This window comes from Heptranchias perlo, chromosome 2 (assembly GCF_035084215.1).
Source record: "Heptranchias perlo isolate sHepPer1 chromosome 2, sHepPer1.hap1, whole genome shotgun sequence".
Classification (NCBI taxonomy): Eukaryota; Metazoa; Chordata; class Chondrichthyes; order Hexanchiformes; family Hexanchidae; genus Heptranchias; species Heptranchias perlo.
In genome coordinates this window covers 45,644,755-45,671,305 of record NC_090326.1, presented here as the reverse complement: position 1 = coordinate 45,671,305, position 26,551 = coordinate 45,644,755, and the positions used below count along the sequence as shown (strand labels likewise).

The 26,551-nt window shown below is 43.3% G+C and overlaps 1 protein-coding gene across 1 annotated transcript; it reads left to right on the top strand.

The window, feature by feature from the left end:
* The first annotated feature begins 1,201 nt into the window (after nt 1–1,201).
* LOC137333512 (transmembrane protein 158) lies at nt 1,202–2,985 on the top strand. Its single transcript, XM_067997705.1, has one exon. The coding sequence runs from the start codon at nt 1,336–1,338 to the stop codon at nt 2,032–2,034; it is 699 nt and encodes a 232-aa protein (XP_067853806.1). The 5' UTR covers nt 1,202–1,335; the 3' UTR covers nt 2,035–2,985.
* The last annotated feature ends 23,566 nt before the right edge of the window (nt 2,986–26,551 follow it).

Here is a 26,551-nt window from a genome sequence, read left to right as displayed (position 1 = left end):
CCTATTTTCTGATTGGACAAACATAAAATATGTTTCTCTCAGACACTTTCTGTTGGAAATCAGATCCAAGGAGAAAACCTCTCTTAACAGCTGCCACCAGAGTTCACCATTGATATTGAACAGGTAAATGCCTCCTTCTCTTCAGTGGTTTTAATTAAAACATTTTGTACTCATCTCCCCAGCCCAGTTGTGCTTCACTTCCCGCCTCCCCTCTTGCTAGACGCCACTTCCAGCCTCCCGCCCACTGCGCTCTGCACCTTAGGCCCCTCTGTTGTGCCCAACTCCTCAGAACCTTGTCGTGTTCTGCTCCCCAGCTCAGAATAGAAAGACATTAACATCACAAACTATACTCCAGACCCCAGATTACCTGTAAGCGATGTCATTGGATATCAGCTAGTAATAAAAAAAAACACTAATGCAAAAATTCTGATGGGCTCACAAAATTAAAATGCCTGCAGTAACAGAACTAACATCCAGACCCAGCCGCCAGTGCAGTACTAGTGGTCTATAAACCATATTTAAAACTGTATCAAATACCTACAACTTATCCATTAGTTAGTACTAATAATACTAATTGTAAGATATTTATGTTTAAAATTACTCTTTTAAATAAATTGGAATGAGTGAGCTTTTAAGCATACTGAATGGGGATGTGGGTTTAACATATGAAATGAGTGACGGATAATTCATCTGCCCTCTACTCCCAAAAAAGAGCCCTTTGCATGTTGGAATACCATGTAAACCTGGGTTTTCAGTGACAGTATGAAAAATGTATGTGATAAGTTTATAAACTGCAAATGATTAAAAGGAAAATATTAAGGTCAGGCACCAGAAGAAAGTGCAAATTTAAACGTGATAAATAAAAACATACGCACTTTTTTTGGTATTCATCTGCACAAATGAAAATCATGCAACACACAGTTGTTAGTTCCTAGCGGCTACCAGTCCTGTGTGGTCTAACCATGCCAGTTCCAGCGGTCAAGCAATGTTTACAATTTAGAGCTGCATATTCGCAAATCAAAACAAATGAATTTATTTGTGTAAAACGGATGTTTGGCAAGGAAATTGTTTTGTCTCTAGCTGTATGACAAGTAGACCAATTTGGAGACTTAACAAATTTAGATTTTAAAAAATATTCCCACGGTGCTACAGCTTTAAGAGAAGCTCACGTTGCGCGAATCCCTACAGGGTTGTATAAAAACAGTAGGGTGGTGTAACGATTGCAGCCGGTGGATCCATGCTCAGCACACACACACACACACACACAGAGGATCTCTTGGCTCAGAGCCTCTTCTCCGCGTATCCTGATACCATGCAGTGTCCAGGGAGAGTGCCATGCTGACCACCCATCTCCTGGCTGTGGCTCTGGCTCTGATCGCCACCAGCAGCCTCCCGTCTTCCAACAGCTGGAGCGGGGAGGACTTCTTCCTTCAACCCGACAGCACTTCTCTCAACTTCTCCCTGGCGGCTCCCCTGAAGTTAGACTCTGGCTCTACTTCTGCGGGCGCCAAGCGATCGTTCGAGGCTGAAGCCCGGGATCTCGCCGCTCAGACCAACCGGTGCAACATCACCGTTCACAGGCTGGTGGCCACCTCGCTGGTGGCCCGTTGGGAAAGACCCTTGAGCTTCCATTGCGATGTCCTCCTCTTCACCACCAACAACAACGGTAGGTCCTTCTTCTCGGCGGCTTTCAACAGGGTCTTCCCCCCTGTGATCATTGACCACGTCGGGGTGGGAGGGGGCCAGCAGGAGTTCAAACTTTGCATTGGGTGCGGTGGGACCAAGCGCAGGAGATCCGGCCAAAGGAGGACTTCTCTCCAGGGGCAGCAGGTGAACTTTTGCTGCCTGGATTTCAACCTGGAGGAGCTGAGTTGGGACACGGGCTGGAGGCTCAACCGCAAGCCCATCGAGTCCACCCTGGTGGCGTGTTTCATGACCATCGTGATCATCATTTGGAGTGTGGCCGCTCTGATCTGGCCGGTACCCATCATCGCGGGCTTCTTACCCAACGGCATGGAGCAGAGGAGGGGATGAGGGTTGAGCGGTCTACCTCGGGCACACAGAGAGAGAGAGGGAGGGAGACTGAGGAGCTTCCCACCATCACATCCAAGGGAGCTCAGAAACAGGGCGATGGCTCCTCTCTGCCTACAACCACCGACCGTGGCATTGGAGTCAAAAGAAAACTTGGTAATGTAACTGGTCTAGATCAAAGCAAATGAGCAAATAAATAGCCGAGGAGGATGCTCTGCACAGAGTCTTTCCCCATACACCGGTAGCACTCTGTCTGTCTTTTGGAGTCACAGTTCGATTTGCAAGTTTGACTTATCGGTGACTGGAGCTGGGAGGGGAGGGAGGGGAACCAACCTTTACTGTATTTAAACCATCGAGAGCAGACAAGTACACGTTTATTTTCCGGAGAATACAGGTAATAAATATTGAAGTAATGTGGCGGTCGGTCGATTCGCTACTCTGCAGTCGAGCTCTGGGTAACAGCACTGTGTGATTTTTGTACTGTGTTTTCGTTGGACTCCAAACAAATAGGATGCTTATCAGAGGACTTGCTTTTTATTTTTAGCACTTTTTCCTTTCCTGGCCGATCATTTCCACCACAAGGTGGTGTGCACAATAGCTTGGTTACTATTTTAATCAAATAATTTTCAAAGGGATCATTCCAGCACGACCAGTATAAAATAGTTATCACAATGGATTAGTACCCAGTAGATTGCAAAATGTGACTTTTTCCATAATTATCAATTAATTTGTGTTTACATTCTTTGAAAAAAAACCATTTGATTTCTTCCTTTTAACTTCATTTGAATAAATGATAGGAGGATGTTGGGGTTGTTAATAGTCACCCTTCCAACCTCATCTATAAAAGTGTTTTATTGAAATTTGTAAATCGAGGAGAGCTTTTGAAGTTTGTATAAATTACATTTAAGTGTATTGATATTCAGCAATTTTTTGATAAAATATTTAAAAACACAACGTTGTGTGGATTATTGCCCTCTTCCTCATTTACTGCTATCTAATCACTAAAATGAGTGCCCACACTCTTTGCAAATTCATTTTTCCTGGTGAATTTATGGAGCCCGAGGAATCCCACCAGTTAAATGTTTCCTTCTTTCTGGAGCTCTCCCTGGTGGTTCAGTGGATAACTGCAACGCTGCAGCTTCATGAACCACCGGGCCATAGAGACCAGGAATGACCGAAGTTCAACTCTCTGTGCCTGTAACTAGATTAGCAGATTTCAGCAGGGTAGTTGTAAACGTGAAACAGTTGACCCACGAAAGGTGGGGGTGGAATTAAACCAGAGTTCCTACCCTTGTTGGAAAGTGGATGCTAAATGAAGACAGGATCAGGCTTGGTTTTCATCTGCATGACAATCCAGTAGTTTGCTAATACTCTTTAAAGTCATACAGAAAACAGTGACCACCAGAGGACTACTGGTTGCTTGGGAACCCATTCCCAAGTAAGAAGTATGAAGAAAAAAAAATATTCCTACCGCTATCTGTTATCACGATATTTAAGGTTCCACAGCTGCAGACAGTTTTAGGAATGCTTGGCTTGTCAATGTGGTTGACCTCTTGACCTCCGCTCCTCATATCTCATTCTCCATTTGGAAAGAGGAGGCCAGAAGCACAAGTGCACAAACTGCACATTCCTAAAGTTAATCTTAAGGGTTCACCACAAAATCCTGACCATCTGTGTGATGGATAGCACTGGGTGGAAATCTGTTTTAACTGATAGAATTCTTTTGTTCCTAATTATATACATTTGAAAAAAAGTTATTTGGCAACAACTGTGAACTATTACAGTGCCGTATTCAATTTCTCTTACATTGTAGTTATATTTTAGTAACATGCTTATCTGACAGCATTTCTGAAGAGATTGCCATGTCTTGCCAAGTCCAAAACCAGACACAGGGCAGACGGGGTGGGATCATTGCTTAAGTTCTGATACTTTATTGCTGAAAGTTCAATGAAAGCATTAATAACTAATGCGTTTTGTATAATAGAAGACAAAAATAAATCTGTTTCCAGAGCATCTTTTAATGCCTGGCCTATAGATTTTAAAAGTTTCTGAGCAGCTCGCTCAAAAACTGGGCTGTCTTGGCCAAAACTCGATGGGTGGTAGCTGTTTGTCAGTGTCAGCCTTGACTCAGTGATAGAAGTCTCACCTCTGGATCAGAAGGTTGTGGGTTCAAGCTTCACTCCAGCGACATGAGCACATTATCTAAACTGACATTTAAGTGCAGTATTGAGGGAATGCTGCACTGTTGGAGGTGCAGTCTTTCAGATGAGACATTAAACTGAGGCCCCGTCTGCCCTCAGATGGACATAAAAGATCCCATGGCACTATTTGAAGAAGAGCAGGGGAGTTCTTCCCGGTGTCCTAACCATTATTTATCCCTCAACCAACATATGTAAAAGTAGCTGGTCGTTATCTCATTGCTGTTTCTGGGACCTTGCTGTGTGCAGCGTTCCCTACATTGCAACAGTGACTACACTTCAAAAATACTTAATTGACTGTAAAGCATTTTGGGACCTCCTAAGATCATGAAAGGTGCTATATAAATGCAAGTTCTTTCTTTCTTATGCTCCTGGCAGGGAGCCTCACCTGCCCAAATCACATATTAGAATTTTGGGAACATTCTGCCCATGATGTTCTGACCATAATTTAAAGTTATGATATTTATTGCCTCGATATTTAAAGGGGCTTTCACACAAGTAAAGTACCTAGTAAGATACCAGCAGTGATAGGATGCCTTTGTATTGTGCTAGCTTGATTTCCAGTCTAATATTTTGCAACTACTGTACACTCCAACCCGGCACAAAAGGTGGTTCATTATTGCTGTCATGCTTTTCTGGCAAGATCTAATTTCCCCCCCCCACCACATACAAATAGCATTGTGAATAGGTTTGCTCTACAAACTCATGCTTAATCTCCAGTTCCTAGATGGCAGTAAAACAAATGTACAGCATCACTTCGGTTATCACTTATAATGGCACAGTCTGAACTGTAATTAGTAATATTAATCCACTTTGCATATACTAATCACATACCGATGTAGATGGAGTGATTTGGTGTAGTGTGGCATCCCAAAATAAATCCTGCAAACTTCTACAATTACATGAGGTGAGATTTACTGCCCAAGTACTGCAATTTTTCAGTGATAATCCCGGAGGCCATGAACATGGCAGTTTCTGAGCAATAAGAAATCACTCCCTGCAACAAATTATTTGTTCTGTCCAGATATTGCTTTGATATAATGGTGTTTATGGGGAATAAACCACTCCTGTCATGTCCAATATAACCAAGTTTCACCTGCAGCACTCGCAAGCTATGCACTAAGTGGTGTCCCATTTTCCATAAGCACAGGTTCCCAATAGGTCCCAAAATATATCCTCACCACCGTATTTAACTTCTTCGAGGCTGCTGTTTTAAGTTACGCTATATTAGGGTAAATATTCTGAATACATGCTCCTGGCGTGGAGTTTTGTGAGCCAGGAACACATACTGGGAATTTGGGTGAAAAGTACTGCGGGGCTCCCTGATCTCCACACCAGAAATACAGATTTGTAAAATAGGGATAGCATTTTTACACTTAGATATTCCAAGTCCTCGGCATGTGCAAGAACTCAGAAAATCTACCAATAGTATAATAAAAGCTACAGTTAATATGCACAGTACATGTTCTTAGGTTAGTAAATACAGCAAGTAATATTGTATGATATAAAGCCACAAGTCTGTCTGAAAGGTTACAGAAAGGTTAAGATATAAATTCTAAATTTAAGATATTAAGGATTGTTATATATAGTGGCAGATCAATACTGCTGCTTCTATTGTCTTCATCAGCATTGTAAAACCCACAAGTACACCCAGAAGGGGTAATTTTCTGACTTTGTTTGGAAGCCTCACCTGCCCAAATTGCATGTTCGAAATTTGGCGGCATTCTACGCATCATACTCTGACCATAAATTAAAGCAGTGTGCACCCAAATTTCCAATGTACATTGCCGGTGGGTGATGTTCTGCACTGGTAGCTTGAAGATGTAAAATTACCCAAAGGGAGTAACGTTTGATCTAAAATTATGTAGGGCTCCAGGAACCTTGGGAAAAAGCTGGGTAAGTGATGATCTGGATGCAGGCATTTGTATGAGTGAGGATGTCGGGTGAGAATTTCTAGATGAATTGTAGTTGGTGGAGGTTAGAGGTTTGGGGGCCAGAAAGGAGAGCACTGGAGAAATCAGGTCTAGAGGTGATAGAGGTTTGGATTAGGGGTTGAGCTACAAAGATGGAGAGGTAGGAGCAAAGGCAGGTTTTGGAGATGGAAGAAAGTAGTCTTGCTAATGGATTGGTTTGGGGAAGAAAGTTGCGCATTTTACAAATGATAGTGGAAGTGAGAATGTAGATGTACTGGAGGAAAGTGTAGAACAATTGTTTGAGATAACTGTGTAAAAAAAAAATTGATTTCTGCAAAAATTGGCAGAATACTTTAGAATGAATATGCTTTGAAGTGCAGTGACTGTTATATAAGTGAACGTGGCAGTTAATTTGCACATAATGAGGCAAATTTATCATGTCCCAATTGGTGTGAGCAGTTAAAATGGGGGTGGAGCACTTATCATCCTGTTCACACCTCCATTTTGAAAGGGGCCTACCAAGGGGCAGCCGAAAGGTCTGTGTCTTTCAGGCAGTAGTCCTTTTTTAATAAGCAAATAAAGGACCTCAATGACCATTTTAGGAGAGAACTGGTCGGAGCAGTTCCACGGGTGATAGAGCTGAAGAGGCCCAGAAAAGGTAAGTTTGAAATTATTTTCAGGAGTCCAGGCCCTCAAAATCGCTCAGCCAGTCTCCCAAAAGTCAAAATCGACCCCAATGTCCCACGAACAGAAATGAGATTAGGGGTATAAAACACTGGTTAGGCCACAGCTGGAGTACTGTGTGCAGTTCTGGTCGCCGCACTACAGGAAGGATGTGATCACTTTGGAGAGGGTGCAGAGGAGATTCACCAGGATGTTACCAGGGCTGGAACGCTTCAGCTATGAAGAGAGACTGGGAAGATTGGGTTTGTTTTCCTTGGAGCAGAGGAGGCTGAGGGGGGACATGATTGAGGTGTACAAAATTATGAGGGGCATAGATAGGATGGATACTAAGGAGCTTTTTCCCTTCGTTGAGGGTTCTATAACAAGGGGGCATAGATTCAAGGTAAAAGGCGGGAGGTTTAGAGGGGATTTGAGAAAGAACTTTTTCACCCAGAGGGTGGTTGGAGTCTGGAACTCACTGCCTGAGAGGGTTGTGGAGGCAGGAACCCTCACAACATTCAAGAAGCATTTGGATGAGCACTTGAAATGCCACAGCATACAAGGCTACGGACCAAATGCTGGAATATGGGATTAGATTAGACTGGGCTTGATGGCCGGCGCGGACACGATGGGCCGAAGGGCCTCTATCCATGCTGTATAACTCTATGACTCTATGAGATTAATGACTAGTTAACTAGTTTTTGTGGTGTTGGTTGATGAAGCTACGTTGGCCAGAGCATCAGGAGAATTCCCTGATGTTATTCAAAAAAATGCCATAAGATCTTTAATAATCGGAATCATCAGAGCAGACAGGCAAGGCCTCAGTGTAGAACAACAACTTTTTTTTATTCATTCATGGGACGTGGCGTCGCTGGCGAGGCCAGCATTTATTGCCCGTCCCTAATTGCCCTTGAGAAGGTGGTGATGAGCTGCCTTCTTGAACCGCTGCAGTCTGTGTGGTGAAGATTCTCCCACAGTGCTGTTAGGTCGGGAGTGCCAGGATTTTGACACAGCGATGTTGAAGGAACGGTGATATAGTTCCAAGTCGAGATAGTGTGTGACTTGGAGGGGAACGTGCAGGTGATGGTGTTCCCATGCGCCTTCTGCCCTTGTGCTTGTAAGTGTTAGAGTTCTCGGGTTTGGGAGGTGCTGTTGAAGAAACCTTGGCGAGTTGCTGCAGTGCATCTTGTAGATGGTACACACTGCAGCCACGGTGCGCCAGTGATGAAGGGAGTGAATGTTTAAGGTGGTGGATGGGGTACCAATCAAGCGGGCTGCTTTGTCCTGGATGGTGTTGAGCTTCTTGAGTGTTGTTGGAGCTGCACTCATCTAGGCAAGCGGAGAGTATTCCATCACACTCCTGATTTGTGCCTTGTAGATGGTGGAAAGGCTGTGGGGAGTCAGGAGGTGAGTCACTCATTGCAGAATACCCAGCTTCTGACCTGCTCTTGCAGCCACAGCATTTATGTGGCTGGTTCAGTTAAATTTCTGGTCAATGGTGACCTTCAGGATCTTGATGGTGGGGGATTCGGCGATGGTAATGCCGTTGAATGTCAAGGGGAGGTGGTTAGACTCTCTCACGTTGGAGATGGTCATTGCCTGGCTCTTCTCTGGTGCGAATGTTACTTGCCACTTATCAGCCCAAGCCTGGATGATGTTGTCCAGGTCTTGCTGCATGCGGGCACAGACTTCTTCATTATTTGAGGGGTTGCGAATGGAACTGAACACTGTACAATCATCAGCGAACATCCCCATTTCTGACCTTATGATGGAGGGAAGGTCATTGATGAAGCAGCTAAAGATGGTTGGTCCTAGGACACTGCCCTGGGGAACTCCTGCAGCAATGTCCTGGGGCTGAGATGATTGGCCTCCAACAACCACTACCATCTTCCTTTGTGCTAGGTATGACTCCATTTGCATTTATGTCATGTCTTTAATGTAAAAAAATCCCCACGACGTGTTACAGAGAAGAAAAATGTACCAAACATCCTTTGTTTGTGGTATGGATGGCACAGGGTCTTAACAGCAGTTATTATGGCACAGTTGCTATGGTTACATCTGATGCTTGTTAATGTTGAGAGAGCACATGCAGCTGTTTGGGTTTTCTTCAACTGAAGGTAGCTTGTGAGAAAGTAGTTCCACTTAAGTTGCTACCTTAAAAAGGTGGAGTAAATCTGTATCTGTTATTTGAAATAATAACTGTTTAATCACCTGTTGTTATTGGCACATATATGATATAGTATAGTATAATACCTGGAGCACAATGGGTGTGAGTTATCCACAATAATATCTGCTTGGGCCACATTGGATGTGATAACCATCCAAAGAAAGGGCACAATTGATATAATGCATCAGCGATAAGGTTTGAGTGTGTTATGAAATGTGATCTGTATGATAAATGTTCTACACAATATGTATTTTCCCTTTGTAGTGTATAAAAGAAAATATCAATATGAAATCTAAAAAAAGGGTTAAGAAAAGCATAAGTGGATTTACAATGGATGGAAGTGATGCTCTGCATAGTAACATAAAATAAGTAGCTGTTGTCTGTTGAAATTTTTAGTGTCTTCTACATCTGAAAATTATGGGGAAGAATCCCATGACAAGCGTTATCTAACGGGCTGAACACTGCTATCGATGGTATTACAGTTGGACCAGGTTGAGCTATGGGTGGCAACATAATCTCGGGATACAACTACATATGCATACACACACCATCACAATCCCTACGATACATTGTGTGTTTCCAGCATACTCCAACTGTTACCTATTTGTTATCTCTGAGTTACAGTGTCAAATCAAATTCTGATGCTTTAACATTTATTGTATTGCAAGTGGAATTTATTACTTTTCCTAAATGAGTTGATAGAAATTTCCATCAGTCACTGTACAAAATGGAAGTCAGATTATCAGCACCTGCATCAACAACAACAACTTGCATTTATATCGTGCCTTTAACGTAGTAAGACATCCCAAGGCACCTCACAGGAGCGATTATCAAACAATATTTGACACCGAGCCACATAAGGAGATATTAGATTGGTCAAAGAGGTAGATTTTAAGAAGCATCTTAAAGCAGGAGAGAGAGGTGGAGAGGTTTAGTGAGGGAATTCCAGAGCTTGAGGCTTAGGCAGCTGAAGGAACGGCCACCAATAGTGCAGCAATTAAAATCAGGGATGCGCAAGAGGCAAGAATTGGAGGAACGCAGAGATCTTGGAGGATTGTAGAGCTGGAAGAGGTCATAGAGATAGGGAGGGGGCGAAGCTATGGAGAGAGTTGAAAACAAGGATGAGAACTTTAAAATCGAGGTGTTCCCAGACTGGGAGCCAATGTTGGTCAGCGAGCACACTGGTGATGGGTGAACGGGACTTGGTGTGAGTTAGAATACGGGCAGCAGAGTTTTGGATGAGCTCAAGTATATGGAAGGTGGAAGATGGGAGGCTGGCCAGGAGAGCATTGGAATAGTCAAGTCTAGAATTAACAAAGGCATGGATGAGGGTTTTATCAGCAGATGAGCTGAGGCAGGGACGGAAACGCGCGATGTTACGGAGGTGGAAGTAGGCGGTCTTGGTGATGGAGTGGTTATGTGGTTGGAAGCTCATCTCAGGGTCAAATAGGACGCCAAGGTTGCCAACAGTCTGGTTTAGCCTCAAACAGTGGCCGGGGAGAGGGATGGAGTCGGTGGCTAGGGAACGGAGTTTGTGGTGGGGACCGAAAACAATGGCTTTGGTCTTCCCAATATTTAGTTGGAGGAATTGTTTGCTCATCCAGTACTGGATGTCAGACAAGTAGTGTGACAAATCAGAGACAGTGGAGGGGGTGAAAGAGGTGTTGATGAGGTAGAGCTGGGTGTCGTCAGCGAACACATGGAACCTGATGCTGTGGTTTCTGATAGGGCATCATGTAGGTGAGAAATAGGAGGGGGTCAAGAATAGACCCTTGGGGGACTCCAGACGTAACGGTGCGAGGGTGGGAAGAGAAGCCATTGCAGGTGATTCTCTGGCTACGACTGGATAGGTAAGAATGGAACCAGGCGAGCGCAGTCCCACCCAGCTGGATGACGGAGGAGAGGCGTTGGAGGAGGATGGTGTGGTCAACCATGTCAAAGGCTGCAGGCAGATCGAGAAGGATGAGGAGGGATAGTTTACCACGGTCACAGTCACATAGGATGTCATTTGTGACTTTGGTGAGGGCTCTTTCAGTACAGTGGCAGGGATGGAAACCTGATTGGAGGGATTCAAATATGGAGTTATAGGAAAGAGGGGCATGGATTTGGGAGGCGACAACATGTTCAAGGACTTTGAAGAGGAAAGGGAGGTTGGAGATGGAGTGGTAGTTTGCAAGGACAGAGGGGTCAAGGGTGGGTTTTTTGAGGAGGGGGGATGATGATGACAGAATTAAAGGGGAGTGGGACAGTATCTGAGGAGATGGAACTGTTAACAATATCAGCTAACATGGGGGCCAGGAAGGGAAGTTGGGTGGTCAGCAGTTTGGTGGGAATCCTTACTGTACACTAAAACCTGCATCTTTACTGTACCGTAATCAACTACATGATCTCTGTTTGCAAAGGCTTCCAGTAAGTACACAGCAAAACTGCTGATAAAATCATCACATTTGTTGTGCATCAATATTGATAATCAACTGCTCAGAACGTGAAAGATGCAGCCAGGATCTCCCAGTCGAGAATCTGTGAAGCGTCCCTATTCATTCATTTGAATGACATTTGAAAACTCTGATAAACTGGAAGGAACAATAACAGGGCGTAACTAGTGTAATAAGGGATTTTGACAGAGAAAAACCTATGGTGAACAATTTTTCAAACCAAACATTTTTGCAGTGATTTACACTATAATTTTTTGGGGGGGGGGGGTTACAGTTGTATCTGCCATTTAGAGAGAGAAAGAGTAGTCTGACATAATGACAATGAAGTATACATGTCTGAAATTTGTGTTTCTAAACAATTGTTTTTATAAAAAAAGTTTAAAAATTCCATTCGAAATTCATTTTGTGCTTGGCCTGAGGAAACATTTTAATTTCTAGATGGGAAGGACACAAACAAAACAAAGTCTGAAGCTCGAGGAAAGTTCTACGACTCAATGCCAGCAAAATGTTATCTTCTGGGTAGAAGCAGGAAAAGGGAGGAGGAAAAACTCAGAGTATGAAGGAGCTGGTAGTCAGATAAATAGAGAAAAGATACGAGCTGGGTATTTTAAAGCTACTGATTGGATTACAATGGATGAACTCTTCGCAGTAATGTGAGGGTTAAGGCAGGAGCCGGTCACAGATATTGCAGCTTCAAAGGGCTGTTACCTAAGTGACAAATATAGTTGTGAATCTGAAGCAGAATAGACAAGGTGCTAATTGTCTCTGCTGCAATAGCTGATGGCAATTAAGCTAAATTCTGGATCATGCAGTAAGACTGAAGCTGAAAAAGAAATAAGGGTTCAAGTTGTTTTTCTAGCGGAACTCACAAATAAAACATTTCATTCAAAAGGACATCGGAGAGGAAGTCAATTCTAAAGTGATTGAGAGCAAGATGAGCGATATCATGACGGATATAAAGGAAAATTTTAGATAAATTAGTTAAGCTAAGAGAAGACAAAAGGGCAGGGCCTGAATCTAGAATCCTGCATCAAATTGAAGGAGGAAATTGCTGAGACACTAGAAAATTATATTTCAGGGCCCTATTGAGTGTGGATGTGTGCCGGAGGACTGGAGAGTTGCCAATGTAGTACCCATTTTTAAAAAGGGAGACAGAGCTAATCTGGGTAATTACAGGTCAGTTAACTTAACATATGTGGGAGGGAAAATTTTTGTGGGATAGAAATTAGAGAGGTGTAAAACAGGCAAAATGAGGGCCAATTTTGGGGATCAAGGTCCTGTGCCCCAAGGACATCTGAAAGACATCCGACCTGATATTGGATGGGGCATTTTTTAGGCGGCCCTGGCAGCTGCCTAAAACAGACGTTAGGCCCCTTACGTATGTAAATGAGGGAGTCTAACACCTGTTCTAGGCCTCTTTTCAGAAATTGAATTGCAATGAGCAGACCAGGAGGCAGGCCTTTACTGCACCGCTTAGGATTCTTCAGTGGCTGCTGTGGCCTAAGCAGGGCGATATAATAAAAGTGTTTAAAATGATAAATGGATGGGCATATGGAAGCAGATTGTTTCCAGTAGTTCCTCAAGGATGAAGGGCCATAGATATAGGATTAAACGTAAGAGATTTAGAACAGAGGGCAGGAGAAATTGCTTCATGTAGAGTATAGTGAGGCTGTGGAACTCACTTCCAGGGTTAGTGGCTGAGGCAGAAACTGTTAACATTCAAGATTAGATTGGATCTATTATATTTCCCTGTAATCTGTGTTAATCTACTGAAAAAAACACCCATTTGTTCAAGTTTTTCTTCATATTTGTATTTTCTTAAACCAAGCAGTACGTTAGTGAAATAAAAACAGAAACTGCTGGAAATACTCAGCAGGTCAGGCAGCATCTGTGGAGAGAGAAACAGAGTTAACGTTTCAGATCGATGACCTTTCGTCAGAACTGGAAGAAATAAAGATTTAACAGTTTTTAAGCAAGTACAGAGCCAGGGAAAGGGGGAAGGGGAAGGGAGGAAAGAACAAAAGGAAAGGTCTGTGATAGGGTGGAGGACAGGAGTGATTAAATGACAAAGGGATGATGGTGCAAGGCAAGGAGGGTGGTAATGAGACAAGTAAAGAAACAAAAGATGGATCTAGAGGAGTTGTAAATGGCAACAACAGAATCATTACCAGCATCTACTGTCCGAATAAATGGGAGCAGTGGTTATCTGAAGTTATTAAAATCAATGTTGAGTCCGGAAGGTTGTAAAGTTTGCTAGTGGATCTGTGTTGTACCCTCACTAAGGCCTCACAATCCTTCCTATAGTGTGGAGCCCAGTACTGCACATGGTACTCTAACTGACGTCTTATTAAGGTTTTTTGTCTGATTATGCTCCTGTGAGGTGACGTGGGATGTTTTGTTACATTAAAGGTGCTATGTAAATGCAAGTTGTTTGTTGTTGTTGGATTGATGGATGAAGGAAAAGGGGTGGAAGGGATATGGGAACAGGGCTAGTAAACGTGATTAGAACAATTTGCTCGTGTGGAAGGTAAACGGCGAGACGGACCAGTTGGACCAAATGGCCTGTTTCCACATTGTGACTTCTATGTATGTCTATGTATTTTTTATCAAGGCTTACATATCTTAATAGGCACTTGGCTGGTATCTGGAACTGCACTCCACCAAGGAATCAACAGCTCAGGGAAGGAGGGGCTAGGGAAAAACATTTCATTTTGTTGATTTGAGAAGATTCACTAGCCTCTCGATCAGCTGAGATAATACAAAAATAGCATACTTCTTTTTCTCTTAATAAAAGCAAAGTGCACTTTTCCCAAGACATGCAAAAAAAATTCCAAATTAGGAATGATCAACAGCCTGTTATCTCAAATTAGTTCTTGCAGCAACGATAGATGAGTGGATATTCAGAGCCACAATAGCTAGCTCATAAAATTAACCTTTGGTTTCCACCTTCTGCCAAGTCAAGTCCACAAATTGACAGGCGTATTGGAGGCAGGCAGGACAAGATATGGGATCATGGCTTCAGTTTGGATATTCTCTTTGTTGGTAATGAAAATTAATTGAAAACCATAATAACTAATGCATAGTAGAGGAAAAATAGACTTTATTTTATTGATCATGGGATTTCAAACTGAAGTTCCTGAACCCTAGATTATTACAAGAAACAACTACATATAGAGCAAACCAGCAGATAAAATAGCAATGTAGTTCTTAGATAATTTAAACCACTTTCTCACACCAAAATAACAGAACATTTCAATTTCTCAGAGTCCTTTAAACTGAGTCTTTTAGTGAGCTTTGTACATAAGTACGAGGGCATCTACAATATAATCAGATTTCTATGTTGTTCTGTATTTGTTGGCATTATAGTAAGTTACTTCTGTTGCTGTACCTACATTCATTACATATTAAAAAAATGTAATGATATGACTCTTCCTTTGGGTAGCTGACACTTATTTGGAAATTAGGATGGTAGGGATCCTTGGGAAATGCCTCAACATTTGCAAGGCGTCTCCCACACAGAAAAGTTTGAAAACCACTGTCAAGAACCAGTTTCTAGATAGCAATCAGGTGAGGGAACTCTGGCTAATTTTCCCCTCCCTCACCCTAGTCAATTGTAAAGCCCTACCATCCCTAGTTGAGATCAACTAACTCAGCACAGACTAGAGGAGGGGGGGGTGAATTTTAAGTAATTAGAATGTCCCTGGTTACTTACCCGCCAGAAAGCCACCTGTATCTCACTGTGTCCAATTTTAACTTGCTTTTCTGAGGAGGCGGCAATGGCACCTGCCAACTGCATAATCAAATTGGGGTCCGATGACATCAACTGGACCTGGACAGTATTTTAACTTAGGCCTAAGTGGAGAAGCCTCAGCAGCTTTCCCATCAGGCAGAAGCAGGTCTGAAGAAGATTGGAGGCCCGGAAAGGTAAGTTTTTTACTTTCCTTTGTGGGGCCAAGAGGAGCATGAGTGCTTCTCTGGGCGCCGCAATGAAAGTTCAGGCTTCCCCTGCCCTGGACGGCACCCCCCCCATTCCCTCCCACAAGGTCTTACTGAAACCCCCTAGCTCACACATTCCTGCATGTAAGCAGGCAGCCGTTTGCGAGGCTAGCAGCCGTTTCCTGCCCGGAATGGGCGGGAAGTGGAACAGTGTTACGGTAATGAAGCCTGGCGGTTAAAATCTCAGTGGCACTTTGCTGCCGCCTGGCAGGTGGTAAACTAACTGAATCCTGTGGTTTCCCACCGAAAAACTGCTGGGAGTTAAAGTCGATCGGCAGGTTTTGAAACTGAGACATTCCTTGGTTTGTATGGTTCAGCATCACATCACAAGTTCACTTATCCACCCAGCAATCTAAGATACCTGTAATCGCCAATCTAGATGCCAGGAAAAGCATACCGAAACAATAAAGTAAAGTACTGCATGCTGTTTAATCTCACAATCAGCAATTAAAACTGCAGTATAATAAACTGTAGGTTCTGGAATGGAATGGCATTTTACATGTGTTTTTTTGTTGCTTTGGAGCCAATAAAAATCTCTTGGGATTTTAAATAGCCTCAAAGAAAGTTCAATTCACACGAAAGCAGATTGCAAAATTAATAACAAATAAAATGGAAAATTTAAAGGGGCATTGTTCTAATTGAAAAATATTTGGCAAAGTTGATGTAATTCTTTTCCCTTCTTGGTGCCTCTTTTAATAAAAAAGCCTGCTGCACAAACATGTACAAGGTTTGGCTGCTGAGTTTCTCTGAGAACAATTGGATGTGCATAATCACATTGATTTGCTTCCTACCTGAAATTAAAAGATGATTTTCTGGTTTCATTAGCTTCCCCTCACCACCCCCTCTCCCTCCTCTGCCCAGTTTACGATAAAACCATCTCAAATTGGAACTGCATTTAAGAAAACAGAAAAAAAAATCAATTAATATATAAATTAAATAAATCTCAACACTGCAAGCCCATCAAGAGAGCCATTACAAGTCAACAAGCCTGCTCCTGCCTTTGCTGTGGCTCAATATCCATGGAAACAGTTTCAAACCGGGATCACACTCCAGTTGCAAACATGAAGAGAAACTTCCACAGCCTGAAAGAGTAACGGTACTTTTACATTATCTTGCCTTCGACTGTACTTAGAAGTACAAATTGTTCGATTACCTTATTCCAATGGTAGCGGAGGTACATTTTTTCATGAGTCTCATGAACTACTGTCTGATTCACTGGCTCCATTTCTAGCTGTTCGAGAATGGTGCCAGAAATTTAACAGGGAGAAAGTGGCAGTCAGTAATCTGATAAAGCATCGTTCTCCCAAAACCTGTACAACAGTGTAAAAATACCCTCATTCTTAAAGGTTTCTTGGCAGGGATTGATGTATCAGATAGACATCAAAAACAAGTTACACCGCCAGTTACAAAATTTTTGAAAAAGGTAATTAAAGAACTGCTAATTACGTGCTTCTCCATGGAGAAACCACAAAAACCAATCGTATATCAATGAGATCCTCCACATTTATAAAACTGCATATTCTCCATTTCTCTTAATAGCCATGAAATTATGATCTTGGATACTTACAGATAACTTAATTACCAAAGTTTCAGCTAAAAATATTCTCTGAAAAACACATTTATCACGTGCTTATGATAGGATTTCTTAATAATCTGTTCCCATAAATAGAAACCAAACTCCAATCCATCAAGCAAACCATCACCTCTTCTAATGTCCATAGAGAGTTCATTAAAAATCCAGAGAGACGAGCTACTCTCTGTCAATTCCTTTACGCAAAGAAGCAGTTCCCTCCCAAAAATGATCAGTGATATCTTTCTTTCCATATCCCATGTGTTAATAAGCTGCCACAGGCACAAGACATCACTATTATGGAAGAAAAAATTGCACAGAAGACATTGATGGACCAACATCCATGTATTATCTCCCTTTGACCGAGTCAAAGCAGTGTAAATGAAAACATAAAATTACAAAGGGATATTGATAGATTAGGTGAATGGACAAAACTATGGCAAATGGAATTCTATGTAGGCAAATGTGAGGTCATCCATTTTGGACCAAAAAGGATAGAACAGGGTACTTTCTAAATTGTAAAAAGTTAAAAACAGTGGATGTCCAAAGGGACTTAGGGGTTGGGGTTCATAGATCATTGAAGTGTCAGGTGCAGAAAATAATCAATAAGGCTAATGGAATGCTGGCCTTTATACCTAGAGGGCAGAAGTTATGCTGCAGCTATACAAAACCCTGGTTAGATCGCACCTGGAGTACTGTGAGCAGTTCTGGTCACCGCACCATCGGAAGGACATATTGGCCTTGGAGGGAGTGCAGCGTAGGTTTACTAGAATGATACCCGGACTTCAAGGGTTAAGTTACGAGGAGAGATTACACAAATTGGGGTTGTAATCTCAAGAGTTTAGAAGGTTAAGGGGTGATCTGATCGAAGTTTATAAGATATTAAGGGGAACAGATAGGGTAGATAGAGAGAAACTATTTCCGCTGGTTGGGGATTCTAGGAGTAGGGGGCACAGTCTAAAAATTAGAGCCAGACCTTTCAGGAGTGAGATTAGAAAACATTTCTACACACAAAGGATGGTAGAAGTTTGGAACTCTCTTCCGCAAACGGCAACTGATGCTGGTTCAATTGCTAATTTTAAATCTGAGATAGATAGCTTTTTGGCAACCAAAGGTATTAAGGGAAATGGGCCAAAGGCAGGTATATGGAGTTAGATCACAGGTCAGCCCTGATCTTATCAAATGGCGGAGCGGGCTTGAGGGGCTGAATGGCCTACTCCTGTTCCTATGTTCCTATGTTTAAGTACCTACAATAAATATTCATCCAAATTTTCTTATATACAGATAGTGTTCTACCAATAAAACAGCAACTTGCATTTATATAGCACATTTAACATGGTAAAATGTCCCAAGGCGCTTCACAGGAGCATTATCAGACAAAATTTGACACCGAGCCATGTAATGAGATATTAGGACAGATGACCAAAAGCTTACATCGAGTTACTTGGACGCGAGAGCACAGAAACATTCAGCCCAACTGGTCTATGGCGGCGTTTATGCTCCAGAGGAGCCTTCTCTCTCCTTGCTTCATCTAACCCTATCAGCATACCCTTCTATTCCTTTCTCCCTCATGTGCTTATCTAGTTTCTCTTTAAATACATCTATGCTATTTGCCTCAACTACTCCTTGTGGTAGCACGTTCCACATTCTTACCACTCTTTGAGTAAAGAATTTTCTCCTGAATTGGATTTATTAGCAACCATTTTATATTTATGACCTCTAGTTTTGGACTCCCCCACAAGTGGAAACATTTTCTTTACCCCAACCTATCAAACCCTATCATTATCTTAAAGACCTCTATCAGGTCACCCCTCAGCTTTCTCTTTTCTGGAGAAAAAAGCTTGTTCAGCCTTTCTTGACAAGGATATCCTCTCAGTTCTGGTATCATCCTTGTGAATCATTTTTGCACCCTCTCCAATGCCTTTATATCCTTTGTATAATATGGAGACCTGAACTGTGCGCAATTCTCCCAAGTGTTGTCTAACCAGGTTCTATATAAGTTTAACATAACTTCTTTACTTTTCAATTAAAAACAGAAAATGCTGGAAATACTCAGCGAGTCAGGCAGCATCTGTGGAGAAAGAAACAGAGTTAACGTTTCAGGTCAATGACCTTTCATCAGAACTGAATTTTCTGTTTTTATTTCAGATTTCCAGCATCTGCAGTATTTTGCTTTTTCTTTGCTTTTCAATTCTATTCCTCTAGAAATGAACCCCAGTGCTTGATTTGCCTTTTTTTATGGTATTATTAACCTGCATTTGCTACTTTTAGTGAACTTTGCACCTGTACCCCTAGATCCCTTTGCCCCATCCCGTTTAGGCCTCCTTATTCTTCCTACCAAAATGCACCACCTCATACTTATCTATATTGAAATTCATTTGCCAATTACACACCCATTCCACAAGTTTATTAATGTCCTCTTGCATTTTGACGCATTCTTCCTTTGTATTAACTACACCCCCCCAATTTTGGTGTCATCCGCAAATTTTGAAATTGCACTTCCGATTCCAGACTCCAAATCGTTAGTGTAAATTGTGAACAACAGTGGTCCTAGGAACAGTGGAACACCACTTTTGTCAGTCTGAGTAGCTACCCTTAACCCCTACTCTCTGTTTTCTGTTTTGTAGCCAACTTGCCATCCGTTCTGCTACCTGTCCCCTGACTCCACATGCTCTGGCCTTAGCCATGAGTCTACAATGTGGTACCTTATCGAAGGCCTTTTGAAAATCCGAATATATTGCATCTACTACATTACCCTTGTCTACTCTTTCTGTTGCTTCTTCAAAGAATTCAACAAGGTTGGTCAAGCATGACTTTCCCTTCTGTAATCTGTGCTGGCTATTCTTCATTATATTTTCGTTCTCTAGATGTCTTTCTATTACATCTTTGAGTAAAGATTTAATTATCTTTCCTACCAACGACGTTAAGCTAACTGGTCTATAGTTCCCTGGACTAGTTCTATCTCCCTTTTTAAATATAGGAACAACATTAGCTGTCCGCCAGTCCTCTGACACTATTCCCTTTCCTAGTGATTTTTTAATATATATGTAATAGAGCCTCTGCTATCTCCTCCCTAATTTCTTTTAATATTCGCTGATGCAATCCATCTGTACCCGGGGTCTTATCCTTGGTCAAAGAGGTAGGTTTTAAGGAGCGTCTTAAAGGAGGAGTCAGAGGTAGAGAGGTACCAAGGGAGTGCTGCACTGTCGGAGGTGCCGTCTTTCGGATGAGATGTTAAACTGAGGCTCCGTCTGCCCTCTCAGGTGGACATAAAAGACCCCATGGCACTATTTCAAAGAAAAGCAGAGGAGTTTTCCCTGCCTTCCTGGCCAATATTTAGGAGGTCATTGTCAGATACGCCAGAACTACATCTGTTCTAGGATACATGGAGGAGAAGGGGAGGTAGCTGGCCTTGGCTGCTTTAATTAGGTTGTTAAACGTCTTTCTGTACTGCAAGGGAATCCTGGAGATCGAAGAGGTGGCACTCACTGCCATTGCCACCTCCCTTTGCAGAATGCATACCAAGTGTGTCTCCAGCCTCAAACAGCCTATTCCTCACCTACATGCTGCCCTTAGGCAAAATCTGCTGAGGACATGAGAACAGCTTCCACATGTAAGCTGACTGTACCCAGCTCTACATCTCAACCACTTCTCTCTACCTCTCCACTGCCTCTGTGCTGTGGTTGAATCTGAGCTTCGGACCCCATATCCTCTCCATCAAAACTACCGTCTACTTCCACCTCCTTTACATCACCCGCCTTCACCCCGCCTCAGCCCATCTGCTGAAACTCTCATACATACCTTTGTCACTTCCAGACTCAAGTATTCCAATGCTGTCTTGGACAGCCTCCATGCTCTGTAAACTTCAGCTCATTCAAATCTCTGTTGCCTGTATCCTATTCCACACCAAGTCCCATTACCCCTATCCTTGCTGATATACCTTGGCTGCCTGTCCAATGCTTATAGTTTAAAATTCTCATCCTCATCCACATGTTTAGATCCTTTCATGGCCTGCCCTCCCTATCTCTGCAACCTCCCCCAGCCCTACAATCCACCCATAATTATTTGATCATCTGACTCTGGCCTTTTAAAAAAAAAATTCATTCTCAGGATATGGGCATTGCCCTGAGAAGGTGCTGTTCCCTGTAGCAGCTGATTGATTTGCTTGGCCTCTTCACAGGGCAGCTAAGAGTCAACCACATTGGTGTGGCCAGTTAAGGACAGTAGGTTTCCTTCCCTAAAGGACATCAGTGAACCAGCTGGGTTTTTATGACAATTCGATAGTTTCATGGTCACTTTTTATTGATATCAGTTTTTTTAAACTGTACTCAAAATTCTAAAATGGCTATGGTGCGATTTAAACTCACTCTCGAGATTATTAGTCCAGGCCTCTAGATTACTAGTTTAGTAATAGAACCACCGTACCCATGCATGCTCCCTCCCTTCTCTCCACCACTGACAACCATGCATCTATGCTCTGGAATTCCCTCCCTTAATCCTTCCACCGTAAAAATAAAATCATTCTTGGGATATGGGCATTGCTGGTAAGGCCAGCATTTATTGCCCGTCCGTAGTTGAGCTTGAGAAGTTGGTGGTGAGCCTTGAACCATTGCAGTCCATGTGTTGAAGGTTCTCCCACAGCACTGTTAGGTAGGGAGTTCCAGGATTTTCACCCAGCGACGATGAAGAAATGGCGATATATGTTCAAGTCGGGATGGTGTGTGACATGCAGGGGAACTTAGAGGGGATGGTGTTCCCATGCACCCTTGCTGTCTTTGTCCTTATAGGTAATGGAAGTCGCAGGCTTGGAAGGTGCTGTTGAAGAAGCTGTGGCGATTTGCTGGCATTGCATCTTGTAGATAGTACACACCACTACCATGGTGTGCTGGTGGGGGAGGAGCGGCTATTTAAGGCCGTGGATGGGCTGCCAATTAGATGGACTGCATTGTCCTGGATGGGGTCAGGCTTCTTGAGTGTTGTTGCAGCTGCACCCCTCCAAGCAAGTGGAGAGTATTCCATCACACTCCTGATGTGCCTTGTAGGTGGTGGAGAGACTTTGGGGAGTCAGGAGGTGAGCCGCAGAATATCCAGCCTCTGACCTGTTCTAGTAGCCATGGCATTTATGTGACTAGTCCAGCAGAGTTTCTGGTCATTGATCACTACTAGATGTTGGTGGTGGGGGATCTGGCGATGCTAATGCCATTGAATGTCAAGGGGGAGTGGATAGACTCTCTCTTGTTGAAGTTGGTCACTGCTTGGCACTTATGTAGTGCGTCCCTCTCCTACTTTAGAACTCTCCTTAAAACCAAGCTTTTGGTCTCTCTTTTTTTTATTATTCGTTTATGGGATGTGGGCATCGCTGGCGAGGCCAGCATTTATTGCCCATCCCTAATTGCCCTTGAGAAGGTGGTGGTGAGCTTCCTTCTTTGGTTCGGCATCCATTTTTGTCTGATTACGCCTCAGTGAAGTGCCTTGAGATGTTTTTCTACGTTAAAGGTACTATATAATCGCAAGTTTTTGTTGTTGTAAATTTATACTACAGAGATTGATATAACTGGGAATAATAACGGTATATCAAGGACAATTAGGACAAGTTGCGCTCAATTATTTGATCGTACTGTACTTCAAAGAACATAATCAAGACTAACGGGTGTCAGCTGTGGCTCAGTGATAGCATTCTCGCCTCTGAGTCAGAAGGTTGTGGTTTTAAGCCCCACTCCACAGACTTGAGCACATAATCCAGGCTGACACTCCAGTGCAGTACTGAGGGGAGTGTTGCACCATTGGAGGCCCCGTCTGCCCTCTCAGGTGTATGTAAAAGATCCCATGGCACTAATTCAAAAAAGAGCTGGGGAGTTCTCCCCATTGTCCTGGCCAATATTTATCCCTCAACCAACAACACTAAAACAGATGATCTGGTCATTATCAGATTGCTGTTTGTGGGACCTTGCTGAGCCCAAATTGGCTGCTGCATTTCCTACATTACAACAGTGACTACACTTCGAAAGTACTTCATTGGCTGTAAAGCGCTTTGGGACGTCCTGAGGTCATGAAAGGCGCTATATAAATGCAAGTCTTTCTAATGCACCTGTGACTCAATAAAGTAACAAGTAGGCTTGTTGTAAAAACATGTGCGTCATGGTGTCTGTTTTACTATCAAACACAACATGGGGGATGGGCACTAGGATGAAACATTAGAGATGGGGAACAAGGTGCACAGAAGACTGGGAGGGACAAATAACACTAGAGTAAAGAAGAGATCAGAAATAGAAGGGATCAGACGGGAGGCAAATGCGAGACAGTCTAAGATGAGATTGAAGTGCATGTGCGTAAATGCACGTAGCGTGGTAAATAAGTTTGGTGAGCTGCAGGCTCAAGTAGCCACATGGGACTATGATATAGTGGCAATAATAGAGACCTGGCTCAAAGAAGGGGAGGATTGGGTACTTAATATTCCTGGCTACAAGGTATTCAGGAAAGATAGGGAAGGGAGGAAAGGAGGGGGTGGGGTGGGGTGGGGGAGCAGTATTAATCAAAGAAACTATTATAGCACTGGAAAGGGATGATGTAGTTGAGGGGTCAAAGACAGAATCTATTTGGTTAGAATTAAGGAATAATAGAGGACCTATTACACGAGTGGGTGTATACTATAAGCCACCAAATAGTGGAAAGGAGATAGAGGAGAACATTTGCAGGCAAATTACAGAAAGATGCAAGAACTATAGAGTAATGATAATGGGGGACTTCAATTATCCCAATATAGACTGGGATAGTAACAATGGAAAGGGCAAAGAGGAGGAGGAATTCCAGAAATGTGTACAAGAGAACTTTCTTGAACAGTATGGGGGAAAAAATTGGATGAGGGCTGTTTTTGAGCACGGGTAGCGTGATGCACTATTCCCCCGCACCCAATGACCCCAGCGCAGGCAGGACCCAAATTTCAGCCGGCCCAAGGACTCACCTGCAATCAGCGTTCCATTCCGGGCCTTGCACGTCGATTCAGTGCAATTTGCACTTTCCACCACCAGGAGGAGCTCAATCTCTTAAAGGGAGGACGTTTCTTAGAACTCTCTTAAAGGTAGCTGGTACCTGTTATTTGCTGAAAATAACAGTCTACTGTCTGCACGGAGTCTGAATGGAGATCAGCCATCGCACACATAAAACACAGATGCAGGTCCCATCCCTATGTTTACACACTGATGAGTTATGTTAAAACATTGAATAAAGGTTGCACCCTACTAAATCCCACATCCTCCAATCTGCACGCCAGACCTCAACAATCTGCCGATCTGAATTGGTACCAGGCCTGCGAGAGTGCATGCACCAAGGTTCTCTGCTGATGTACTCGAAACCTTGGTGCAAGAGGTGAACAGAAGGAGGGACATCCTATATCTGCAGTGGGGTGGGGGGCGGGGGGAACGGGGGACAAGAGGCCCTCCAGACATATATCCAAAAGGCAGTGGGAGGCAGCGGGGGATGAAGTCAATGCCAGGCGCACAGCATCATGAACATGGATGCAGTGCAGGAAGACGTTCAGTGCTTTGACATGAGTGGTCAAAGTGAGTGAGGTCAACTGTCAAGTGGCGTCTCCTACCAACTGCACCACACACTACACCCCCATCCCCCACATACCAACAAACTCTTTCCATCAGTACTCAACTCTTCCAATCAGATGCTTCCTTTCACCCTTACACATTACCACTGTTTCAAGCCACCCACCCACAACTCACAGGCCACACAAACTGACAGCTATTCAACCATGTCAGGCACATCACCCAGACACACATCCCGTTTTCTTGCAAGAGAAGGTAGCGCTTATCAGGAGGCAGCAAGTGGCAGTGGCATTTAGCTCCTCGAGCCTGTTCCGCTATTCATTGAGATCATGATGGACCTGTGACCTAACTCCATATGCCCGCCTTAGCCCCATATCCCTTAATACCCTTGGTTCACAGAAATCTATCAATCTCAGATTTAACATTCACAAGTGAGCTAGCATCAACTGCTGTTTGCAGGACAGCGTTCCAAATGTCTCCCACCCTTTGCGTGTAGAAGCATTTCCTAACTTCACTCCTGCACGTCCTGGCTGTAAATGTTAGGCTTAGTCCCCACGTCCTCATATTGAAGTCTAGGAGACCACCAAAAACAGTTACAAATGTCTAGGCAGCCAGAAGCGATAATTCAGCCACTAACCTGTAAATCCTGGATAGTCCCTTTAAATAGCATTGGTGGGGGGTCCTGCAGGCACTCTAAGACACGTTCAGATGGTCGGGGAAAAGACTTGCGTTGTCCCAAAATGGTGTCTATCACTTTAAATCAGCATTGCACACTGATTGAAGCCATTTTCTCCCTATTTTACATGATTCCAGCATTCGTTATCTGCGCATGCGCTAACTCCTATACCGAGATGGCATCCGAAGCATGTCACGCTGGAAATGTGCGTGCGCATCCAAGACGCCATCTTGGATGTCAGAGAGGCCGTGTAACGCCGAAAAAACGGGCGCTACAATGCCCAATCTAGCGCCCTGTGTTTCCAGCCCAACGAGGAAGAAACAGAACTGGATTTAGTTCTGGGGAATGAAGTGGGGCAGGTGGAGCATGTTTCAGTGGGGAAGCATTTGGGGTACAGTGATCATAATATCATTAGGTTTAGAATAGTTATGGTAAAGGACAGGGAACAATCAAATGTGAAAATACTTAACTGGAGGAGGGCTAATTTCTGTGAGTTAAAAAGGGATTTTGCCCAGGTGGATTGGAATCAAAAATTGGCAGGCAAAACAGTAATTGAACAATGGGAGGCCTTCAAAGAGGAGTTGGTTTGGGTACAGAGTAGATACATTCCTATGGGGGGGAAAGGAAGGGTAACCAAAGCTAGAGCTTCCTTGATGACTAAAGATATAGAGATTAAAATGAAACAGAAAAAGGAGGCTTATGACGAATGTAAGGTTCATAATACAGTGGAGAAACAGACTGAATACAGAAAGTTCAGAGGAGATCTACAAAAGGGAATAAAAGGGCAAAGAGAGAGTATGGGAATAGATTAGCGGCTATCATAAAAGGCAACCGAAAAGTCTTTTAAAAACATATAAATAGTAAAAGGGTAGTCAAAGGAATGATGGGGCCGATTAAGGACATAAATGGAGCTCTTCTTGTGGAGGCAGAGGGTATGGCTGAGGTACTAAATGAATACTTCGCATCCATCTTCACTAGAGAAGAGGATACTGCCAATGTAGCAGTAAAGGAGGAAGTAGTAGCGATATTGGATAGGAGAAAAATAGATAAAGAGGAGGAACTTAAAAGATTGGCAATACTCAAAGTAGAAAAGTCACCCGGTCCAGATGGGATGCATCCTAGGCTGCTGAGGGAAGTAAGGGTGGAAATTGCGGAGGCTCTGGCCACAATCTTCCAATCCCCCTTTGATATGGGGGTGGTGCCAGAGGACTGGAGGATTGTAAGCGTCACACCCCTGTTCAAAAATGGGGAGAGGGATAAACCCGGCAATTGCAGGCCAGTCAGCCTAACGTTGGTGGTGGGGAAACTTTTCGAGACAATAATCCGGGACTAAATTAATTGGCACTTGA